The sequence below is a fragment of the Pleurodeles waltl genome, chromosome 3_1 (assembly GCF_031143425.1).
Source record: "Pleurodeles waltl isolate 20211129_DDA chromosome 3_1, aPleWal1.hap1.20221129, whole genome shotgun sequence".
In the NCBI taxonomy this organism is placed as follows: Eukaryota; Metazoa; Chordata; class Amphibia; order Caudata; family Salamandridae; genus Pleurodeles; species Pleurodeles waltl.
The window spans coordinates 1,711,982,434-1,712,006,405 of record NC_090440.1 but is presented as its reverse complement, the minus strand read 5'-3'; the positions used below and the strand labels follow the sequence as shown (position 1 = coordinate 1,712,006,405).

Below are 23,972 nucleotides of genomic sequence, written 5' to 3'. Positions count from 1 at the left end.
GGCTTCTGGAAGAAGTAATTTTGAAGATCAATCTGAAGCAGGCTCCATGAATCAGGTTATTTAGAAAATGAATAATTAGTGCTCTTATCATATAGTAAAACTTAAACTGTGGCATTAAGTGGGTGTGCAGCTGGTGTGTTCTACCTGCTTATACTGGAAAACATTTTTGCAATCATTCTTAAATTTTTTGCCCTGCTTCATTTAAACATGGAGGCATCCGAAATATTTGCAAACATTCCAAGGGTATTTTGTATTATTGTTGCAAAATCAGTACCACTTGAAGACAACTGGTATGATCTGAGACTATTTAGCGAAGCGGAATCATTTTTGTGTTTTTTCATCCTCAGTCCTGCACTGGGCAAAGGTCGCTTTTTTGTCCCTTTCTAAATTGAAGGGAGTTTGCAAGCACCCTCACCTTAAAGTCTGAAACTGTTCATTAGCTCTGCAATCCTGTGACTCTCCTTCCTGTCATTTTTAGGTCAGGCTTGACAATGCAGCTGTTGCTAACCTTATTTGATCAACCTAATAAAATAACTTTCAGGAGTACAACACAGAAAGGCTTTGACCACACCCTCCAGTTGGTGGACAGGAGTACATGTTTTGATTGGGTTGAATTTGTGTGCTTCCACACAAAAGGGCTCCTTTTCACACACACCTGTGATTATATTGTTTATATGCCAAGCTTAACCCCTTTGCTGCTAGGCCTTTCCCCCCTCCTGTGCCAAGCCTTTTTTTGGCAATTTGGGGCAGTTCGCGCTTAGGCCCTCATAACGTTTTGTCCACATAAGCTACCCACGCCACATTTGTGTGCTTTTTGTTTTCTAACATCCTAGGGATTCTAGAGGTACCCAAAGTTTGTGGGTACCCCTGGAGGAGTCCAAGAAATTAGCCAAAAGACAGCTAAAATGTTGTTTAAAAAAACAAAAATATGGGGAAAAAGAGCTGCAGAAGAAAGCTTGTGGCTTTATCACTGAAAATAGCATCAACAAAGGGTTTGCAGTGCTAAAATCAACATCTTCCCAGCTGTCAGGAACAAGCATACTTGAAGAAAAGCACATTTTTCAACACAATTTTGACATTTTACTGGGACATACCCCATTTTTACTATTTAATATGCTTTCAGCCTCCTTCCAGTTAGTGACAGAAATGGGTGTGAAACCAATACTGGATCCTGGACAGACCGCTAAACATTTCTGAAAAGTATACAAAATTTTGAATTCAGCAAGGGGTCATTTGCGTAGATCCTTCAAGGTTTTCCTACAGAAAGTAACAGCTAAAATAAAAAAAGATATTGAAATTGAGGTAAAAAAAGAGCCATTTCTGTCCACGTTTTCTTCTTTAACTTTTTCCAGCTATGGCAGATTTTTTAAAGCAATATACTGTCACGTCTGCTGGACTCTTCTGGTTGTGGGGATATATAGGGCTTGAAGGTTCATCAAGAACCCTAGGTACCCAAAGCCAATAACGGAGCTGCACCTTGCAAAGGGTTTTCAATGTATACCGTGTATACAGCAATTCATTTGGTGAAATAGAGAGTGAAAAATAACTATGAAGGAAACATTTGTATTTCCAAAATGGCCACAAGATAAGGTGTTGAGAAGCAGGGGTTATTTGCACATCTCTGAATTCCGGGGTCCCCATACTAGCATGTGAATTACAGGGCATTTCTCAAATAAACGTCTTTTTTTTTACCCACTCTTACATTTGGAAGGAAAAAATGTAGAGAAAGACAAGGGACAATAACACTTGTTCTTCTATTCTGTGTTCCCCCAAGTCTCCCGAAAAAAAATGGCACCTCACTTACATGGGTAGGCCTAATGCCCGCGACAGGAAATGCAACATGGACACATCACATTTTTACATTGAAATCTGACGTGTTTTTTGGAAAGTGCCTAGCTGTGGATTTTGGCCTCTAGCTCAGCCGGCACCTAGGGAAACCTACTAAACCTGTGCATTTTTTTAAACTAGACCCCTAGGGGAATCCAGGATGGGGTGACTTGTGGGGGACTCACCAGGTTCTGTTACCCAGAATTCTTTGCAAACCTCAATATTTGGCCCAAAAAAAACACTTTTTCTTCACATTTTGGTGATAGAAAGGTGTACAATCTGAGAGGAGCCACAAATTTCCTTCCACCCAGCATTCCCCCAAGTCTCCCGATACAAATGGTATCTTACTTGTGTTGGTAGGCCTAGTGACCGTGACAGGAAGCGCCCCAAAACGCAACATAGACATCAAATTTTTACAGTGACAACTGACGTGTTTTTGGGAAAGTGCCTAGCTGTGGATTTTGGCCTCTAGCTCATCCACACCTAGGAAAACCTATCAAACCTGGGCATTTTTTTTTAAACTAGACACCTAGGGTAACCCAGGATGGAGTAACTTGTGGTGCTCTCACCAGGTTCTGTTACCCAGAATCCCTAGCATAGCTCAAAATTTGGCAAAAAAACACTTTTTCCTCACATTTTGGTGCTGCAAAGTACTGGAATTTGAGGGGAGCCGCAAACTTCCTTATACCCAGCGTTCCCCCAGGTCTCTCAATAGAAATGGTACCTTACTTGTGTGGGTAGGCCTAGTGCCCGCAACAGGAAATGCCCCCAAAACACTATGAGGACACATCAAAATTATCAAATACAAAACTACCTGTTTTTGTGGGGGCTGGGGGCACCTGCGTTTTTGGTCCTGGGCTCAGCAGCCATCTAAGGGAACCTACCAAACCCAGATATTTCTGAGAACTAGACACCCGAGGGAATCCAGGGAGGTGTGACTTGCGTGGATCCCACAGTGTTTCCTAACCCACTGCACCGTCACAAAGTTCCTACCACACACAGTTCCCCTCAGTCTCCAGATAAAATGTATACCTCACTTGTGTAGGTGGGTCAAGTGCCTGTGACAAGGAAGAGCCAAAAACAAGTCAGAATTGAGGGGGAACCAAAGCAGGGCTAAAAGGGCAGTTTGGAAAAAAAAAAAAAAAAAAACTTTTTAGGCTGACAAGTGGGGCAGAATTTTAATTGGTATAGATGCAACAATGCTGGGTGGTAGGAATGTGTGATTTCAATCACAGTTGGAGGTTTGCAGGGCATTGTGGGTACGTAAGAAAATGGTGCAGGGTGCATGTGAAGCACCCCATCCTGGACTCACCCAGATGTTTCGGTTTCAGATGTGTCTAGGTCTCGTAGATTTTTCTACATGGCAGCGACCCAAAGTCCAAAAAGTGCAGCTCTCACCATTCCAAGTGGGACGATTTTGAGAGTTAGACAAGCTCTCATGGCCCAAAGGTAAAACCAAAACCCAAAATAATCAAATGTCCTCTTGCTTGTCGCTGGGATAGGATCTTTTAGTGTGCGGGGGAAGAGCTGAATTTCGTGGCATCTAGTAGGCTTTCTGCCCCTTCGGGCAGTGGATTGGGGGTAGCTGCCCCATCTGCCCACCGGTGGGCAGAACAACTTTGTCCCCGTTTATTTGGGGTGGGGGTATGGTCATACCACCACCCTCTTTTAGAAGAAAAATAAAATCTTCCCATTGGGGCCAGATGGGCCTTACAAAAATAGGCTGATCTGCCTACAAGGGGGGCAGAAATGGCCATTAGTAATGTGCCCTGATGGGGAGCGACCCTTGCCCAAGGGGCTGCCCCCCCCTAACAAAACACACACATCTATCCCTGGTGCCTAAGGGGTTTCTGCCCCACCTGGGGGCAGATCGGACTAATAGAAGTAGGCCGATCTGCCCCCAAGGGGGTCAGAAATGGCCTAAAATAAATTTGCCCCCCAGGGGAGCGACCCTTGCCTAAGGGGTTGCTCACCATCTGTAAAAAAAAAAAAAAAAAAAACTTTAAAAAAATACATCCCTGGTGCCTAGTGGTTTCTGCCCCCCTTGGAGGCAGATAGGCCTAAATAAAATAGGCCGATCTGCCCCCAAGGGAGGCACAGAAATGGCCTAAAATAAATGTGCCCCCGAGGGGAGCGACCCTTGCCTAAGGGGGTCGCTCACCTTTAGTGAAATTGGAGCAACAAAAAAAAAAGATCCCTGGTGTCTAGTGGTTTCTGCTCCCCTTGGGGCAGATTGGCCTAATAAACATAGGCCGATCTGCCACAAAGGGGGACAGAAATGGCCTAAAACAATTTGCCCCCCCAGGGGAGCAACCCTTGCCTAAAGGGTCGTTTCCCCTTTAGTGAAATTGGAGCAAAAAAAATAAAAATCCCTGGTGTCTAGGTCTAGTGGTTTCTGCCCCCTTGCCTAAGGAGTCACTCCCCACGTCTAATAAATAAAAAAATTATGCCTGGTGGCTTCTGCAACACCCCCAACCCAGCGGGCAGATGGGCCTAATTAAAATAGACCAATCTGCCCCCTGGGAGGGGGGGCAGAAATGGTCTTCAAAAAAATTGCCCCCCAGGGGAGCAACCTTTGACCAAGGGGTCGCTCCCCTTCATTGTAAACATTAAAAAAACTCCCTTGCGTCTAGTGGGCATTTCTGCAGCCTGATCGCTTTACGATCTCTGATGAGTTAAGCGCGCAATCACGTTCTGACTTCATCAGACCTCAATGGGGGCGGGAGGCAGGGTGTAAGGGGAAGCAATTCCCCCTTCCATCCCTGCCCTGGAGGTGAGAGGGGGGTGGGAGGCCCATGGGGGGAGCGCTAGAAGAAAAAGAACAAAGAAGTAGGTGTAGTTTAAGCAGCTCTCTCAGTAGTACTTTGAAAGCTCTTTTTTTGTTGACCTCTGCAAGGCAGACCAAATGGTGTAAACTATCTTTAGACACTAACAGCATTGCAGTGTATGCCCCTGAAAGTTTAAGCACCGTGCCATTGTAAGCTTCGTACTTTATGAATATTAGTGCGCCTTCATTAGGCAGCCATACCACTGCTGGCTCATTAACACCTTGATCGCCAAGGACATAATGGTTACATCCGTGGCGCCTAGCGCTCCCTCTCTGGGTTAGTCTCAGGATGTAATGGTTACGTCCGTGGCGCCTCAGCGCTATGCCACCAGACGCAACCATTACGTCCTTGGCGATCAAGGGGTTAATGAGCCAGCAGTGGTATGGCTTCCTAGAGAAGTTGAACTTTTCTTGCCACATAATTCCAGATTATGAATGTGCGGCAAATAATAATGTACAGGTCACCTGAAAGAGCAATGTACTTGTACTGTTAGGTTAATATAGCATCGCAGGTGTGTAAAGATGAGGGCGCTCCTGTTATTAGAGGTACAGTAGGGTTCCTGCAAAAACGCTGGCCGCCTCAGATGTGTCGGGGTGGATGGGCTTCCTATGATAATTACTCTTCCCTGGAAATGCTACAGGGGAAAGAGAAATACAACAATTACCAGGGTTAGCAGGACACATTCTTTCAAGTGGTTACCTTATTTTTAGGTATTTGTTGAAGGAAGCTCGGTATGGGGGTGTAGACCACATACACTCCTTATCTGACGATGCAGCAGAAGCAGTGCCCCCGCAGGCTGTCGACAGTAGAGAGCATGCATGCCCCTGGCAGGCACAGGCTGCTGAATTCCTCACCAGCCCCCATCAAGTGATATGCGCCAAGGAGGGCCCCCATCAAGTGGAATGCGCCAAGGAGGGCCCCCTCCCCGGCAAGAAACAAAATAGATCCACAAAACAAATTTGTGAAAAGGGTGTGCAAAGATTAGGGTGCTTCTGTTACTCGAGTTACAGTAGTACAGTAGTGTTCCTGCAAACACGCCAGCAGCCTCAGATTCTGGAGGGGAGTGACTGGAATGTGGAGGGACTCTGGGGAGGTGGGGGGCGGGGAACAAACTGAAGGATTTCAGCTCTCCCGCCGCCATGGAGTACGAAGGGGAGAGACAAAAGAAAGAATGTGACGTAACTGGTGGTCATGCAAAGGGCTCCAATACTGCTGGAGTTTGCAGTCTATGAAACTTCAAAGCGCCAGAGCCCATGGAGCGCAAAAGGGGCAGACAAAAGAAACAAGTCATTAAATAAACAAGTGGGCCTCTGCCCTCCCTCCCATCACCTTGGACCGCATGCAGGCACACTCGGCTGATGAAGAGCAAATGTGCTCAAGATAACAGCCTTGTTACAGCAAAGCTCAGCTGAGAAGCTTACCCGAACATGAGCAGAAACGAAAAAAGAAAAAGTCACCAAAAGAAGAGATAAACAGGGCAAAACCTAATTATACTGTACTTGGTCCCTGATCCCAAAGAGAACAAGCCTTTGCTCGAGTTAGAACTATTAACGTTGAAAAGTCTTAACTAGACATTTCTTGCCTCATAAATTGAAAATTAAAATTAAACAGTTGACATAAGTGAGCTGATTCAAAGCGCCATGGCCACCATAAGCATGAGCGGGAAGGAGAGACACAAAAGGAAAACAAAGTTTGCTCGCAGTCAAACCTATCGGTAAATGTGCAATTATCCATGTAGCAGGGTCGATGTCCAAGGCGGTAACAAAACCGCCCCAAGGAGGGACAAACGTAAAGTTTTTACCAATGATAACAAAGGATTTTTGAAAGGCATGCCCATGAACGAGTGAAAGTGATGGGTGTGCTGTGGGCGTGGTTGAAAGCCCATAGATAGATTACAACAGGCCAGAGCACTTACTCACTCGACCTAAAAAAGGAGGGACAAAGAGGTGTGACTGACCACTAGCAAGGAAGGATTTTTAAATGACACTGAAACAAGCAAATTCAATAGCTTTAAGCCACAGAAGTATGCAAGAGGCCGTACACATACGCTCAACCTAAAAATGAAAATTGAGCATTGATGCGGGCAGCTCAGGCTGCCTAATTTCACTTTTAATTGTGGGGGAGACAGTAACATAAAGGAAGGTGATATGGGTAACAGTGCTGGCCATGTCAGAGTACTTTTATTTGTTTATTGTTGGTTGGGGGCTGGTGGTTACAAGGAAGAAGGGGGTGGAGAAAGACAGAGGGCAACAAGATGGACACCGAGTGAGGCAGAGGGAGAGCAACAATACAGACAGTGGATGGGGTCACAGGAAGCATGAGGGACAGCAACAACACAGATTGAGTGAGGGTAACCAATAATATGGACAAGTGCGTGGGGGACAATGGAACACATACAGAGGGAGGGGCATCAAATAACAGACAGCAGGTGGGAGGGGGCTGGCGAGCAACAACAAGAACAGCAGAAGGGGCAAGCATTAACAAGGATAGCGGTAGGGACAGCAACAACACGTAGAGCAGGACAGGCAAATAACAACAAGAACAGCAGGGGCAGGTAAATTGGAGGGCGAAGCAAAATGGATAGAGGGGCATGGGGACCCGAAGTAACATAAATGACGAGTGCACGAGGGAGACTGCAGGAAAAGAGATGCACTCTAGCCGAGTGTTTAGACAAAAAAGAAGAAAGAAAAAAAAGAGTCCAATTAAGGGAGCAGTGGAAGGACAGAAGTTCTTGGACCATGCTCATTGGGAATGGCCTACCACAAGAAGCAGAACTGAATGCCACATGCACCAACCTATAAAAAGCAAGCAAATGAGAGTAACAATTTAACAAACTAATGCTAAGCAATGGATGACCTCTAAACCCCTTAAATAAAGAAAATGTCTTTAAAGAAACAGCGCATGCGTGGTCTCAGACAAGACCTTAAAAGCAGATAGGATATAATGTTGGAAGCGATAGAGAAGGGTATTAAAATGCTTTTACTGGAGAAACGATCTGAAGTAATGGATTCAAGAAGGAAGGCGGAAAAGGAGGAGAGCACTCAGGGTGATTGAAGAGTGAAGGAAATTAGAAACTATAAAAAGGAAGAGAGGTTGCAGGGGTCAAGGGGCAGTAAGCTTGTGGAAATACTAAGGTGGCCAGTAAGCTAGAATAAAGGCAGTGAGAGGACATGAAGCTGGACTAATTAAAGCAGTATGCATAAAAGGACATGAGAAAAGGGGGAGTGAGCTGGAAAAAAGGCAAGAGGTGAGATCACCCCGATTGAAGAAGTGAGTGAAGTGCTGGAAGAATGAAACAGGGGAGGAGAATGGAAAATAAGTGAACATAAGTGAGGTTAGAAGAAGGTAGACAGTGTCGACAAGAGGTTGGAGGCCTTCAAGAAAGGAAAGACGGAAGAAGAAGCACAAAGGATGGAAGAGATGAGAAAAAAGCTTTGAAGGCTGGGATAAAGAAGGAGAAAGTGCAGGAAGTTTTTTTTTTTTTTTAAAGCAGGAACGAGTTCAGGATCCTGGAAGAAAGGCAGAGATAAGACAGGAGGCGGAAAAAGGTGAAGAGAGAAAAGTAAGGCGAGCACAGGAGGGTTGAAGAAAAGATCAAAGAGGACAGACGGTTTAAAGAAAGGAAAATAGTGCAGGACGCTGGGGAAAAAAATTGATAAAGCATGGCAGGTTGGAAGAAAGGAGAGAGCTTACTATTTCTGGAGGACTGGAGAAGAGAATGCAGGAGAGTAGAAGAAAGGTAAAAATGGCAGGAGGCTAGAATGAACGAGGAGGAGGGAAGTTAAAAGAAAGGCGGAGAGAGGCCTGAAAAGTAGAAGACAGGGCAGAAGGCATCAGAAAAGAACGTAGGATTCTGGGGAATGAAGAAGTTGAGAAGGACAAGACCGAAGGTTGAAAAAAGGGGAAAGTCGATCAAAGGCTGGATGACCAAAGGTGACGCGGCTTGAGGCCAATAGCAAATGCAAGAGCCAGAAGATTTTCCGACGTCTGGAAGACACAACAGGAGAATACAGTTATGAAGCTGATATAAAGTAAGGAGACTGTCCTGGAGATAGAAAGAAGTGACGGTCGTGAGCTTGTAGAAAGGAGGAGAGGGAAAGGGGTGCAAGAAATGCCTGGGGGCTGTGGAAGATGTTGGAGGAGTTTTGCAAGTAATCCAGTGACCAGTGGTTGCAGTCCGCCCTTTGTCTGTGGTCACAAATGGACACCATGTCCGTAAGCTGTGTTCACTGGCACCCCCAAGTTGTGGAGGTCATGGCACAGGAGGAGCCGCTGCTTGCACCCCTGACTGTGTAGTCACCCGTGCAGAGACAAGACCGGCTGAGGAAGCAGATCTGATTGAGCTTGCCGTGGCCAGTAGGGCCAAGTCAGAGGTTTATTTTGAGGAAAACACCCCTTCAGATCTCATCTACTGACAAGATATGCAGGTGACCCAGATGTAGAATGCTTCTGAGTTCTCACTTGCTCTTTTCTGGTGAAGACAGATGGTGTGTTGTGAGAGAAAAACATAGAATTAAAAACGTACCTATTTGGAAGACCTTTGACAGATCAACATGGGTTTTCTGCTCTTCATAGGCCTTGAGGATCATATCTTGGTTTAACATTGAAAGGTTGGTAGCTGTTACATTTGTGTTGCTACTGAAGGTTAAATATGGCACTAGACCCTCACCCACTGTCCCGCTTACTCAATCCAGAGATTTGTAACCACTGTTATGCTCTGTGTTAACCTCCCATGACAAGTATGTGTGCACCTTCTAAAGGCAGAGGGGGAATTAACCAAGACAGTCCTCACCCTATACTAGACACCCCTCCCATCCTACCTTGTCCTCCCCACGTCAGGGGCAGCACGCCTCGTTCTCGGTGCCCCTTTCCTGGCCTCTCACACGCAATCCAGGCCTCCAGACGTCCCGCTCTAATCACGTCACAGCTGCGTGCACCAATATGCGTGATGAGCCTGGCGAGTAGCATGGTAAAGTGTTTTGTCTTGTAGCTTCCTCCCATGGTCAATACTGAAAGATGATAGGCCTGCGCACATATAACGGCCATGTTGTAATGGGTGCCTGCCACTCCGAGGTGATAAGTGCCCCTCACGACACAAGACCATGACTTTACAGGTCATTAATTACAGATTTATTGTTTAAAACAAATATGAGAAATGTAGCACATGTTAAGTATGAATGTTTTATAATTAGTAATGAAAATGTCACTTACCCAGTGTACATCTGTTCGTGGCATCAGTCGCTGGAGATTCACATGTTCTGCATAGCTCGCCATCTGGTGTTGGGTCGGAGTGTTACAAGTTGTTTTTCTTCGAAGAAGTCTTTCGAGTCACGGGACCGAGTGACTCCTCCTTCTGTCTCCATTGCGCATGGGCGTCGACTCCATCTTCGATTGTTTTCCCCGCAGAGGGTGAGGTAGGAGTTGTGTTGTAGTAATAGTGCCCATGCAATGGAGTGACTAAGTATGTACCTATTTAAGGTTAAAATAATATATATATATACAAATGTACAAAATTGAAGCTAACTTCCAAACTGCTACAGGCTCCCGGGGAGGTGGATGGGCACATGTGAATCTCCAGCGACTGATGCCACGAACAGATGTACACTGGGTAAGTGACATTTTCAGTTCGATGGCATCTGTCGCTGTAGATACACATGTTCTGCATAGACTAGTAAGCAGTTATCTCCCCAAAAGCGGTGGCTCAGCCTGTAGGAATGGAAGTGGTTTGAAATAATGTTCTTAACACGGCTTGACCTACTGTGGCTTGCTGTGCGGATAACACGTCTACACAGTAGTGCTTGGTGAACGTGTGTGGCGTAGACCATGTGGCTGCCTTACATATTTCTTGCATTGGGATGTTTCCTAGAAAGGCCATGGTAGCACCTTTTTTTCTGGTTGAGTGTGCCCTTGGTGTAATGGGCAGTTGTCGTTTTGCTTTAAGGTAGCAGATTTGGATGCATTTAACTATCCATCTGGCTATACCTTGTTTTGATATTGGGTTTCCTGCATGAGGTTTTTGGAATGCAATAAATAGTTGTTTAGTCTTTCTGATGTTTTTCGTTCTGTCAATGTAGTACATTAATGCTCTTTTGACATCTAATGTATGTAGTGCCCTCTCAGCTACGGAATCTGGCTGTGGGAAGAACACTGGAAGTTCCACTGTTTGATTTAGGTGGAACGGTGAAACAACCTTTGGTAAAAATTTTGGATTAGTCCTTAGGACGACTTTATTTTTGTGTAGTTGTATAAAAGGTTCTTGTATTGTAAACGCCTGAATTTCGCTTACTCTTCTTAGAGATGTAATGGCGATGAGAAATGCAACCTTCCAGGTTAGGAACTGTATTTCGCAAGAGTGCATGGGTTCAAAAGGTGGACCCATGAGTCTTGTTAAGACAACATTTAAGTTCCATGAAGGAACAGGTGGTGTTCTTGGTGGTATAATTCTTTTAAGGCCTTCCATGAATGCTTTAATGACTGGTATCCTATATAGGGAAGTTGAATAGGTAGTCTGCAGGTATGCAGATATTGCCGCAAGGTGTATTTTAATGGAAGAGAAGGCTAGGTTAGATTTTTGTAAGTGAAGCAAGTAACCCACTACGTCCTTTGGAGTTGCGTGTAAAGGTTGGATCTGATTATGATGGCAGTAGCAGACAAACCTCTTCCATTTACTTGCATAGCAGTGCCTAGTGGACGGCCTTCTGGCTTGCTTTATGACGTCCATAGATTCTTGAGTAAGTTGTAAGTGTCCGAATTCTAGGATTTCAGGAGCCAGATTGCTAGATTCAGCGATGCTGGATCTGATGTCTGATCTGTTGGTTGTGTTGTGTTAACAGATCCGGCCTGTTGGGCAATTTGATGTGGGGTACTACTGATAGGTCTAGCAGTGTTGTGTACCAGGGTTGCCTTGCCCAAGTTGGTGCTATTAAAATGAGTTTGAGTTTGTTTTGACTCAATTTGTTTACCAGATAAGGAAGGAGAGGGAGAGGAGGAAAAGCGTAGGCAAATATCCCTGACCAGTTCATCCATAGGGCATTGCCTTGGGACTGCCTGTGTGGGTATCTGGATGCGAAGTTTTGGCATTTTGCGTTCTCTCTTGTTGCAAACAAGTCTATTTGAGGTGTTCCCCAGAGTCTGAAGTAAGTGTTTAGAATTTGGGGGTGAATTTCCCATTCGTGGACCTGTTGGTGATCTCGAGAGAGATTGTCTGCAAGTTGATTCTGGATCCCTGGAATAAACTGCGCTAGTAGGCGAATGTGGTTGTGAATTGCCCATCGCCATATCTTCTGTGCTAGAAGGCTCAACTGCGTTGAGTGTGTCCCCCCCTGTTTGTTTAGATAATACATTGTTGTCATGTTGTCTGTTTTGACAAGAATGTATTTGTGAGTTATAATTGGTTGGAAAGCCCTTAATGCTTGAAAAACTGCTAGCATTTCTAGGTGATTTATATGCAGTTTTGTTTGATGTACGTTCCATTGTCCTTGTATGCTGTGTTGATCAAGGTGTGCTCCCCACCCTGTCATGGAAGCATCTGTTGTTATTACGCATTGTGGCACTGGGTCTTGGAATGGCCGCCCTTTGTTTAAATTTATACTGTTCCACCATAGAAGCGAGAGGTAAGTTTGGCGGTCTAATAACACCAGATCTAGAAGGTGACCCTGTGCTTGTGACCATTGTGATGCTAGGCACTGTTGTAAGGGCCTCATGTGTAGTCTTGCGTTCGGGACAATGGCTATGCATGAAGACATCATGCCTAGGAGTTGTAATATCATCTTTGCTTGTATTGTTTGTGTTGGATACATGCGTTGTATGATCTTGTTGAAATTTTGAATTCTTTGTGGACTTGGAGTGGCTACTCCTTTTGTTGTGTCTATTATGGCTCCCAGGTATTGTTGTACTTTGCAAGGCAAAATGTTGGATTTTGCAAAGTTGACGGTGAACCCTAGTTTGTAAAGGGTTTGTATGATTTGATTTGTGTGTTGTAAGCACTTTGTTAGTGAATTGGTTTTGATTAGCCAGTCGTCTAGATACGGGAATACATGTATTTGCTGCCTTCTGATGTGTGCAGCCACTACTGCTAGACATTTTGTAAAGACTCTTGGTGCGGTTGTTAAACCAAAAGGCAATACTTTGAATTGGTAATGTATTCCTTTGAATACGAACCGTAGGTATTTCCTGTGCGACGGATGTATTGGTATATGGAAATACGCGTCTTTGAGGTCTAAGGTTGTCATGTAGTCCTGTAGTTTTAGCAATGGTAACACTTCTTGTAGCGTGACCATGTGAAAGTGGTCTGATTTGATGTAGGTGTTTAGTATTCTGAGGTCTAGGATTGGTCTCAGTGTTTTGTCCTTTTTTGGTATTAAGAAGTACAGTGAATAGACTCCTGCGTTTGTTTGTGTGTTTGGTACTAATTCGATTGCATTCTTTTGCAATAGTGCTTGAACTTCTATTTCCAGGAGTTCGGAATGTTGTTTTGATAAATTCTGTGCTTTTGGTGGTATGTTTGGAGGGAATTGTAGGAATTCTATGCAATAACCATGTTGGATAATTGCTAAGACCCAAGTGTCTGTAGTTATTTCCTCCCATGCTTTGTAATAATGACCTATTCTTCTCCCCACTGGTGTTGTGTGGAGGGGGTGAGTGACATCTGAGTCACTGCTTGGTTGTAGGGGTTTTTGGGCTTTGAAATTTTCCTCTATTCCTAGGGAATTGCCCTCCTCTGTATTGGCCCCGAAAGCCTCCCCTGTACTGTCCCTGGTAGCTGGACGGTGTTGCCTGCGAGGTGCTGGCTTGTGTGGCCTGACCCCGAAACCCCCCTCTTAAGGGTGTCTTGCGGAAGGTGCTGTAGGTTCCTCTGCTCTGCGGGGAGTAGAGTGCGCCCATGGCTTTAGCAGTGTCAGTGTCTTTTTTAAGTTTTTCGATTGCCGTGTCCACTTCTGGTCCGAACAGTTGTTTTTCGTTGAATGGCATATTGAGCACTGCCTGCTGTATCTCTGGTTTGAACCCAGACGTTCTTAGCCATGCGTGCCTTCTAATGGTCACAGATGTATTAATTGTTCTTGCAGCTGTGTCTGTTGCGTCCATAGAAGAACGTATCTGGTTATTTGATATGTTCTGCCCTTCCTCAACCACCTGCTTTGCCCTCTTTTGTAGTTCCTTGGGAAGATGCTCGATGAGGTGTTGCATCTCATCCCAATGGGCTCTGTCATAGCGCGCAAGTAGTGCTTGAGAGTTAGCGATGCGCCACTGGTTTGCAGCTTGTACTGCGACTCTTTTCCCAGCTGCATCGAACTTGCGGCTCTCTTTATCTGGGGGTGGTGCATCCCCAGATGTGTGGGAGTTGGCTCTTTTCCGAGCTGCTCCTACTACGACGGAATCTGGTGGCAGCTGTGTGGTGATGAAAACAGGGTCCGTAGGAGGTGCCTTATACTTCTTTTCCATCCTTGGCGTTATTGCCCTACTTTTGACCGACTCCTTGAATATTTCCTTTGCGTGCCGAAGCATACCTGGCAGCATAGGCAGGCTTTGGTAGGAGCTGTGGGTGGAGGAGAGGGTGTTGAATAAAAAGTCATCCTCGACTTGTTCTGAGTGGAGGTTTACGTTGTGGAATTGTGCTGCTCTAGCCACCACTTGAGAGTATGCTGAGCTGTCTTCTGGTGGTGAGGGCTTTGTTGGATATGCCTCCGGACTGTTCTCCGACACCGGGGCGTCATATAAGTCCCAAGCGTCTTGATCCTGGTCACCTTGGCTCATGGTGGTGTGAGCCGGGGAATGTGACGGAGTTTGCGCTGGTGAGACGTTAATTACAGGTGGAGGAGAGGGTGGCGGAGTCACCTTTTTCACCATTTTTGTTTGTGGCACCTGGTCTGTTTGAAACTCCAGTCTCCTTTTTCTCCTAATAGGGGGAAGGGTGCTTATTCTTCCCGTTCCCTGCTGTATGAAAATACGTTTTTGCGTATGGTCCACTTGGGTGATTGCAGCTCTTCCTCAAACCTATGCTTTCGCATCTGAGAGGACAGTGATTGTTCCTCTGTATAAGAGCCTGGACCTGGGTCGGTTACGGGTTGTTTCGGCACCAAAACCCTGCCTGTATCTCTTTTCGGCTCCGAGGTGGCTTTTTTCTTTTTTGGCGTCGAAACCTCTCGGCGTCGATCTTCGTCGGTGCCGCTGTCTCGGCGTCGAGCCGCTTCTACACCGCTATCTCGGTGTCGTTGCTTTTCTCCAGCACTTTCTCGATCCCGAGAAGGCTGCGTGCCGGTGTCTCGACCGGAGTCGGACGATCTCGGCACTGTTTTGGCCTTTTTCGGTGCCGATGGTCGGTCACCGAATTTATGGGTGGAGCCATGGCCTGGTGGCAGTGGCGTCCCCTGGGCCTTTTCACTTTTCTTCTGTGTTGTTTTCAACGTCTTACTCACGGTTCTTTGATTGTCGAATTCCTCGAAGTCCGATTCGTGGATCGAAAAGGTTTCTTCTTCCTCTTGTTCCTCGAACTCTCGGTGCGCTGTCGGCGTGGACGCCATCTGAAGTCTCCTGGCTCGACGGTCACGGAGTGTCTTTCGGGACCGGAACGCACGACAGGCCTCCCAAGTCTCTTCACTGTGCTCAGACGACAGGCACAGGTTACAGACCAAATGTTGGTCTGAATACGGGTATTTGTTGTGGCATTTGGGACAAAAACGGAACGAGGTCCGTTCCATCGACGTTGTTCGACACGCGGTCGGGCCGACCAGGCCTCGACGGGGGATCGAAAACTACCCCGAAGGGCACCGGAGCGCGTCGATCTTCGATGCGGTGTTGACTCTAACTACGCCGATCCCGAACGCAACAATACCGACGAAAATCTTCCGATATTAACTAACTTTCCGTTCCGAAACTCGGAGCGACAGGAACACGTCCGAACCCGATGGCGGAAAGAAAACAATCGAAGATGGAGTCGACGCCCATGCGCAATGGAGACAGAAGGAGGAGTCACTCGGTCCCGTGACTCGAAAGACTTCTTCGAAGAAAAACAACTTGTAACACTCCGACCCAACACCAGATGGCGAGCTATGCAGAACATGTGTATCTACAGCGACAGATGCCATCGAACATGATGTTTTAAATTAATGTAATTATCAATTTTGGGAATATAATGAAGCTAACCCCTTAAGAGGATTAGATAGCTAAAAATTACAAGCAATGGCAAAAGAAAAGAGGGGGCCTTGTCATGACGTTAATGAAGTCATCACGCACGACATGCAGCTGCCATCTTAAAGTGGGGCAATATACATTAAAACTTGTAACTGTAGTGATTTTCACTGCGCATCAGCAGCGCATAAGGAAATCAATGTAGACATAGTTGTGGTCACGATTGTCTCTGCGTGGCGGCGGAAAGGGGTGGAAACAGATGCCCTCAGAAAACAGCCTCTTTTGACATCGGACATAGAGTGCACAGCACATGTAACAAGAGAAGAAAATGATTCACAGCTGTGTTAACGGAATCGGACTGGAGCAAATGAAAACATCAAGTGCTCTGGTCAAATGCTCTTAGACTAAGAAAAAAGTAGTCCCTAAGCACATGCTAGAGGGGCACAAGTGGAACGGTACAAGTACTGGGGCCAAGCTGCAGGGGAGTGTACAACTGAGGAAAAGGTGGGACAAAGAGGAAGGATGGACTGCTAGCAAGCAAGGATTTTTTAAGGACAGTGAAACAAACAAATGAAAAACCAGAGGGGCCACACAGAAGTATATACTAAGGTATATACGAGAGGTCTTGAATACTCAATCTAAAAACAGGTATCCCCAGCACTCAAGCTAAAGTGACGAAGCACCTCCCAGGTGAAGGCCCGAGACTCAAGTTCTTTGTAAGAAAGTTAAATACTCCAGATCTGTTTCAAAGTGTCCTAATGCAGACTGTATTCTATTAACTACTTATTAAGTGGTCATTTTGTCATGATCTCATTTTTTCAGAGCTTAACATGTGAGCCATTTCTGCCATACTTTGAGTAACTGTGTGGATGGGATATACAGAAATTATTTTTCTTGTTGTAATTAGTATCTACCTATCAAGAGGACAGGCATGGAGGCTTCATCCAGCTTGTTTTTTCATATTTGTGACAAGGCAGCCCTTAAATTCAATGCCACTCTCAAACAAGGACTGTCAAGAGGCACTCATTTAGTGACAACATTAAAAACGTTCTGAGTCACTCAGCTTTGGTCCTCACCCATAGCATTATCAACTTTTTGCAACAAGAGCGCTGACCCACAGAGTGCTCAATGTATTTACACACTTTGCCTAGCCCAGATGTACAACCTTCTGCTTTTATCCAGTGCTCCCCGCAGTGCTGTACCCGCAGTGCTGTACTCACAGCTGAAAAATGTAAACAAATACTATTTATCCACCCCCACACACAAAACCCCTCTCACCTCCTTGCCCCCCAACCGCTGATTGCTCTCCACTGAGTTGGGCCTCCACGGTGTCTGGGGAGAGGGGGAGGAGAGGTTCCAGGGGGGGATCAAATATAGCAGCTCAATTAATTTAGGCATGTCAATTAATTGAACTCTAAGAAAAATAGATGTAAGAAGGAGGCCTACAGCTTCTGGTAAATATCTAGTTTATTTTCTACGGGGAGTGTCAGTCATTCCATACCAAAGAGGTCCAATGGCAAGTGGAGCCCTGTCCATATCCAAACTTTTTAAGCTGTGTTCCAGCCTTGTCTAGGGTGATCCAGATCCAGAAGGGTCCCATTTCTTTATGCATAGTTTCCAATTCTATGAAATCGTTCATCAATTGTTTAACTCTAAGGAGCCAATAATCCTTTGCAGACATTGCAAGCAGCTCCCGCTTTATCATGGTCTTTAGCACCTCTCACAGGGTTGCCACCCCTACCATCCCCCAGTGTCATTATTTTGTAGGTATTTCACAAGGGCTGCATTGAGTGCCTGGACATGAGTAGGGCGTTGAATAATCTTGTCATGTAACCTCCAGAAGCCTATGAACGTTCTCCATAAGTGTAAGGGATAATGTGGAGTGGCTTCCCAGCGCCATAAAGTCAGTATGTACACATTGGACCAGCCACTGCAGAAGTGATATGCCTAGGAACAAATCTGTGTGTGCATACGTTTTATGAGCCACTGAGTAAAATGTGTAGTCTCTCCTTACAGGGTGGATGAGCATCCACAGATCCACCAACTCACAGTCCGAAAGCTATATCTGACCCGTTAGAAAACGCCCCATCTGCCCATATTGTTGGCCCGATCTGCCCATGTCGTTATTCATAACTAGATTAAAATAGCCACTCACCAGTATGACTACTTCTGGGGCCTAGAGTATCTCAGGCAGGGCATCAAGGAGGAACATTTCTTGGTGCTTATTGGGGGCCTAGACTTTTGCACTAACAAGGGACTGGTCACCCAACCTAATATGGTATATGCTGGCTGGTGCCTCTTTCGCTCAGCGACTTTGCCTGAAGTATCTCTGAACTTCTGAGAGATATGGTTTGCCACGCACTCATGTTTTTCAGGTCCTGCTGACCAATATTGTAGGGGGAATCACTGGGACCTCATTCTGTGGTTGTCTCTTGATAAGAGATGTGTCTCTTGCAATAAACAGATGTCTCCATCAGTTTGCTAAAGCAACGACAGAACCACCACCCTATTAGTCAAGTGAATTAGGCCTCTCACGTTGAGGTGGATCATTTTAATACTGGTGAAATTGGTGAATATATTGATGCCGGACTCCTTGCAAGGGGGCAATAATCTGTATTTGGTGGTGTGTCGGACACTACAATCAGTAGAGTGATATTACCTTGCTTGGCTGACGTTAAAGTGTTGAGAAAGGCCAAGGAGATGGTGTCAAACAACGTATTCCTCACAAATAACTAACAATAATCACAACAACAAACCTCTTGTTAAAAAGTCCATACATTATGGTGGTAATAAGTATGAGTCTGTTGCGCCATGCCTGGACTGAGGAGTGGCCTTATCTCCACATATTTGTGTGTTACTCATCCACCCCCTGCTCGCACCAGTCTTACTTTGTCAATGTAGGCGTCCCGGTCATTATCCCTGCGACTGACAGCCCCTTGCGGTTCCCTCGATCAGAGGCCAGTCTCTTCCACTACTTTATCCAGGGCACCCCATCTTTCCTGCTGTATTGTACCTAGATCCGGATGTGATCTTTTAGGAGTGCATTGCACTCTCTCTCACTGGTCTTTGCAAATCTGATTCCATAACGTCCAGAGTCTGGCATGCCTCTGACAGTGCCTTGATCTGGTGCAGGCGACTCTCCCATTGAAAGATTAGGCAGAATGGATGGCCCCATCCACAGGAGATTCCTTTGTACCGGAGGAAGCTGGTGATGGGACAGAAGTCCCTTTGTCGCTGTAGGGTAATCACGGAGAGGTCCTGCAACAGCTCCAACTTAATTGGTGATTGACCCTTGCCCTATTGAAGAACTCTTCTTTCAGTTGAAAGTTGTGGACATACGCCAATGTCTGGGCCCCTATTTTTGTTTCTTCCAGAGAGGTCCACTAAGTAAACTCTATTCATTTGGATGTTCTTTTCCTTCACTGGCCCCAAGATATGTTGAAACAGAGCACCCACGTAGGCCGTGATTTCAGAGTCTTCAGCGCCTGTGGGAACCCCATGGATTCTGATGTTTTTCCATTTTAGTCGTAACGTGGCCTGCACGCTGCTGGTTCACGTTTCCAGAGGGTGCTGAGATCTCTCGCACCCAAAAGGCAGAGGGTCTCTCAAGTTTCTACCCACATTCGCTGGGGCTATTGTTGTGATCCAGGCCCCGCATTTTCAAATAATAACTAGCAAGTGTAGGAGGGCAAAGAGCGTCTTACCAGTCTGCCATCTTGGCCACGCCCCACTGAGCTTTTTTTTGTTAAACTGAGATATCTCCCACTTCTTTAAATGGCAGTACTTTTTTTTTAAAGATAAAATGTTTTCACCATCGTCAATATGGTACATTTCCTTTTGTCAATGTTTGTGCGCCTTTCTTAATTAAAATGATAGCATTTCCTAATACAATAAGTCCTATGTACATTAATACTTAACTGTCACACCCACATTTTGCTGCACCCACGATCTTACTGCGTTCCTGTAAACATGATGCATGCCCTGTGTACCTACAAATTATTCTCCACACATGCTTGTACTTAATTGTGTGCTTCAAGATTCACTCCTAATCACACACTATTGTTCTTACACAGCTCTTCCACCCCCTCACTGCTACCTTTGCTCACCTTGTTTTTGTCTTCATATTGCCGCTGGGTCTCAGCCAGTTGTTCCTCAAGCTCCAAAAGAACATCCTTAAGAGTATCCACCTGGTACATGAAGTTGGTCTTTTCGTTATCCAGCTGGGCATTAGACACCATTGCCTTCTTATATTTCTCCTCCAATTCTGCCAGTGAGTCCTGTGGGCACGGAAGGGAGAAAATAACGATGGACAATGCAAACAGTGATAGTGACCAGTGGCAAAGATGTACGGCAGTTGTTGGCCATCACATAAGGGCCATTACCAGACCTTCTCTAGATACCACCCTCAACAACCAAAGCACCCCAGAATTACCCAGAACTAAGCATGCAGCTATTCAGTGTTGCAAACCACACAGTGAATGACAAAGCAATCTGACATTTACAGTCTCCCCCTTCTGAGTGCCACTGTCACGGCACATGCATGTTATCTATAATATCTGCCTGCAAAACCAAACACTATTATTTCCACACCAACTGAATACCATGCTAAATATCAGGAGTTCCTAGTGAAATCCTAGTGATCCAGACAGTGGTTACACAGCTGCTTAGGGCACAGCTGTTAAGATTTATTAATATGATCGTGCACTTTAATGTGATGCCTTCTAGTTGGTGCAACATGTCCAAGGTTAGTAGCACAGGCAGTCCTATGTACCTTCATCTCCTTGAGTCCTTGCATGTATCTGCCTTCTACATCCTGAATCTGGTCCTTTAACTCACTGATGTCCTGGTTGGGAAAGGTTAAGAGTCATAGTGAGTAGGAAGTCAGTTGGACCACTGACCTCACAGCTAGCTTCAGTGCATTAGGACTGAAGATGTCCCATGCAAATCTCACAACACTAAAGTGCAACTTCTCAACCTCACAGACCATCTTCTTTACAAGTGCTGCAAAGCACTCTCACTGCTCTTTTGCACATCCTCATCACCCCTATATGTGCTCTCCTCCTGCCAGGCCTTGTCTGCCTGTCTGAACCATATTTGCTGTTTCTGCCTGGAGACCTCATACTGTTCTGACAACTGCTTCCTACCACCGGCCGCCAACACTACCAACCTTTTCCCACCCATGTACTGCTTATCTGTTAATTTCACATCGTTTTCATGCCTATTGGTCTTACAGCCTCACTTCCTATAGACACTTTGGCATGGGCCAGTTTTTTCCACCTGGCCAATGCTAACTTACTGACCTCCTATCCGGGCCTCCATGTACACCCTATTTCAACCTTCCCAATGTGCACACTCTTCTCCCCAGCTTACCTCCACACACACTCAACACCTGACCATCCACCACACTTGCACTTCCTGCCTGACTCACTTGTGGGCCCTCTTCCCACTTGATCGCCAAGTGCTGTTGTCTCTTTCTGCCCTACGTAGGAGGACTTTTGTTACTGCCTCTCTGCAAGTCCTTTCTTCTCACTCAAGTGTCTTTTGTTCCCAATGTGTCTAAATGTGGGAATTATTCCTCCCTGTCCCAGCTTTCAATGTTCCTGCCAGACATAGGGCACACTGTTCCTGCCTGTTAAGATGTGAACTTCCCACAAGGCCAAGCATGTGTTCGTCCTGCTAGTCCAAATATACGTTGTTACCTTCCTGCCCAAGTGTGTATTCTGTCCCTTGGTATGCAATGGTGTGGGCTGTTCTGACTAAGGACGAGCACCATTGTATTATAATATTCACACAAAACACTTAGTTAGATCAAATGGGAGGGAAAGTCACCTGTAAAACTAAATTTTTGCTAGGAAACTTATAGATCCAAGTATCGTGACTAAGTGGTTTTAAAACATGGGCTCTAATTTGTATGTCAAAACTGGGGAACGTTTCAGTGGGCGACCACATTAAATCCTACAAACAACTCATACGTGACTTTACCTTTCACATATCAAATTTTTTCAGATATTTACAATTAAGACACGCTTTAGAACCACACATAACTGGCCGAAAACCTAGCCCCAAGTTTAACCCGTTGGAACCTCAAGTTATAATGGAACACATACCCACATAGTGCTATGTACAATTTTACATCACTAATGGTAAACAATCACACCCGTTAACAGACCTACAAGCCAAAAGGGTAGCTCATGTAGTATGGCTGATGGAGGAGAATTAGACTGAGATTAAATGGTTCCCTGGACATCTCATTACATCTGTGTCTGATACAAATCAAATACTTTCACAGTGTTTATTCCTAACTACAAAATCTACAGAAAATTAACTGTAATACCGACCCCCTTGCATCAGGTGTAAACCAAGACAGAAACATGCATTCATGAGAATCATAAGACCCCCACTCCCCTCCAATCACATTCAACCCTAACATTGCTACACTGGGGGTTATTGATTAACTTTGGGAGCCTCAGGGTTCACACACATTTTTGTGGTAGAACTTTATTTAGTAGTTTTTTCATACCATACAAGTATATAATCATGACATTATAGCCCCAAGGGTGGGGAGTGTACAGTGCAGCAATTGACATTGTTGCTAGATATGGAAAGAGGTCAAGACTAGCATAGTATCACATGTATTTGGTGGCAAAGAGGACGGCAAACACAACTACGCCAGGCTTGGAGATCATTTGTGAGCACGTTGTGGGTAGTGGAATGTGTTTAGAATACCTCAAAAAGAGTCAGAGGCTCTATGTTAAGGTGTGAGTGTCGTCCAGGGTGAGCAAGTAGTGCCTCAGCGGTTGGCAAATGTCCTTAGGCCTGGAGATAAAGGTGTTTGTAAGTTCCACCCAGCTCGTCAATATCCCACACCATCTCCTCTGTGGTGAAGGGCTCACTAAGGAATTGCTGTTGGGCTGTGGACAGCCAGACCATTGCTATTTCTGTAAGGTAGCTTCCAGCTCGGCAGAAGGTGGGGTAGGGTGTGCCAAGTAGAGCTTAGTATAGTGGTTGAAAATTTCTATCTGTAACCTCTGCCATGCCCACTGCATGAGTGCCATTCTGCTTGTGCAGTTCAAGTATATATGCAGAGGATCTGGGCAGGCGTAGTAGGCTCCCCACCAATACCTGCAGGCTGTGGCATATTTCCCCCAGATAGTTTCCCTTGCATTCTGCGAGTTTGCGAAATGAGTCCAGCAGCGCTGTGCGCTGATGGAGTTGGGAGCCAGTGACCTGGTGCACTGTGGCTTTTTCAAGTTCCAACAGCTGTGCCTCCACATGGGCCAAGTTGCGTCGTATATTGTGCCCTACCCCGGAGTGCTTAGCTAAGCAAACACTCCTAGTGTAGGCTTTGAAAGCCTCCCACAAGTTCAACTTGGTGTTGACTGATCCATCATTTAAAGTAAAATATTCTGTAATTGCATCATGGAGTTCTTTGCGGCAGAACGCATCATGCAGAGCCATGTCTGGGGAAGCGACACGATCTCTTCAGACCGACTCACGCGGCAATGCAGAGGGCCAGTAGTACCAGGGAGTGATCAGATAATATGCGGGAAAGATGGGAAATGAAGGCAAGCCATTGGGAGATTGTGTTGGAGAGCAACCAGTTGTCAATATGTGCCCAGGAGCCATGGGGTGCAGAATGAAAAGTATAGGCCAGGGCGTCTGCATTATGGAGGCACCAAGGGTCTAATAAGGTATAGGTGTCACTGTGAGAAAGTGCCTCTTTTGACATGGTTAGCCCCCCGCTTTTTGCCTGTTAGATAATGTGGTTTCAAAGTTGTGAGTGCCCTGGGCCCCTGCTAAACAGGTTCCCAGGGCCAGATCTCTTTCCCAAACTCTGCTGTGATGCAGTGGCCACTATAAGTCCCTAATAAATGGTACTTAGGTAACCAGGGAAGTGGGTACAAAGGGTAAGCCCCTGAGAGCAGCAACACAGATTGTGCCACCATCAGGGACCCACGCATCCAAGAGAACGCAGCACTTACATTGCAGGCTGCGTGTCCTGGTACATTCATAAAATGCACACATGACATGGCAAACAGCCTGTGTGACCTATCCACTATACACTGCATGCAACATAGGTAAGCCACCCCTTTGGCAGGCCTTACAGCCTAAGGCAGGGTGCACTATAATGCATGTCTGGGCATAGGTGGATGAGCAATATGCCCCTACTGAGACCTTGCAAAACCTGGG

General features: G+C 45.8%; 1 protein-coding gene across 30 annotated transcripts in view; it reads right to left on the bottom strand.

The window, feature by feature from the left end:
* Positions 1 to 23,972, bottom strand: part of LRRFIP1 (LRR binding FLII interacting protein 1) — a 422,096-nt gene that overhangs the window by 98,071 nt on the left and 300,053 nt on the right. For 19 of the 30 annotated variants that reach the window (XM_069225581.1, XM_069225584.1, XM_069225587.1 and 16 more), the window contains 2 exons: positions 20,554 to 20,625; positions 19,889 to 20,059 (listed from right to left, as the gene is read on the bottom strand). In XM_069225581.1, the coding sequence (XP_069081682.1) occupies positions 19,889 to 20,059; positions 20,554 to 20,625 (243 nt within the window). The remainder of the gene's footprint in view (positions 1 to 19,888; positions 20,060 to 20,553; positions 20,626 to 23,972) is intronic. The other 11 variants (XM_069225608.1, XM_069225605.1, XM_069225609.1 and 8 more) reach the window with 1 other exon arrangement.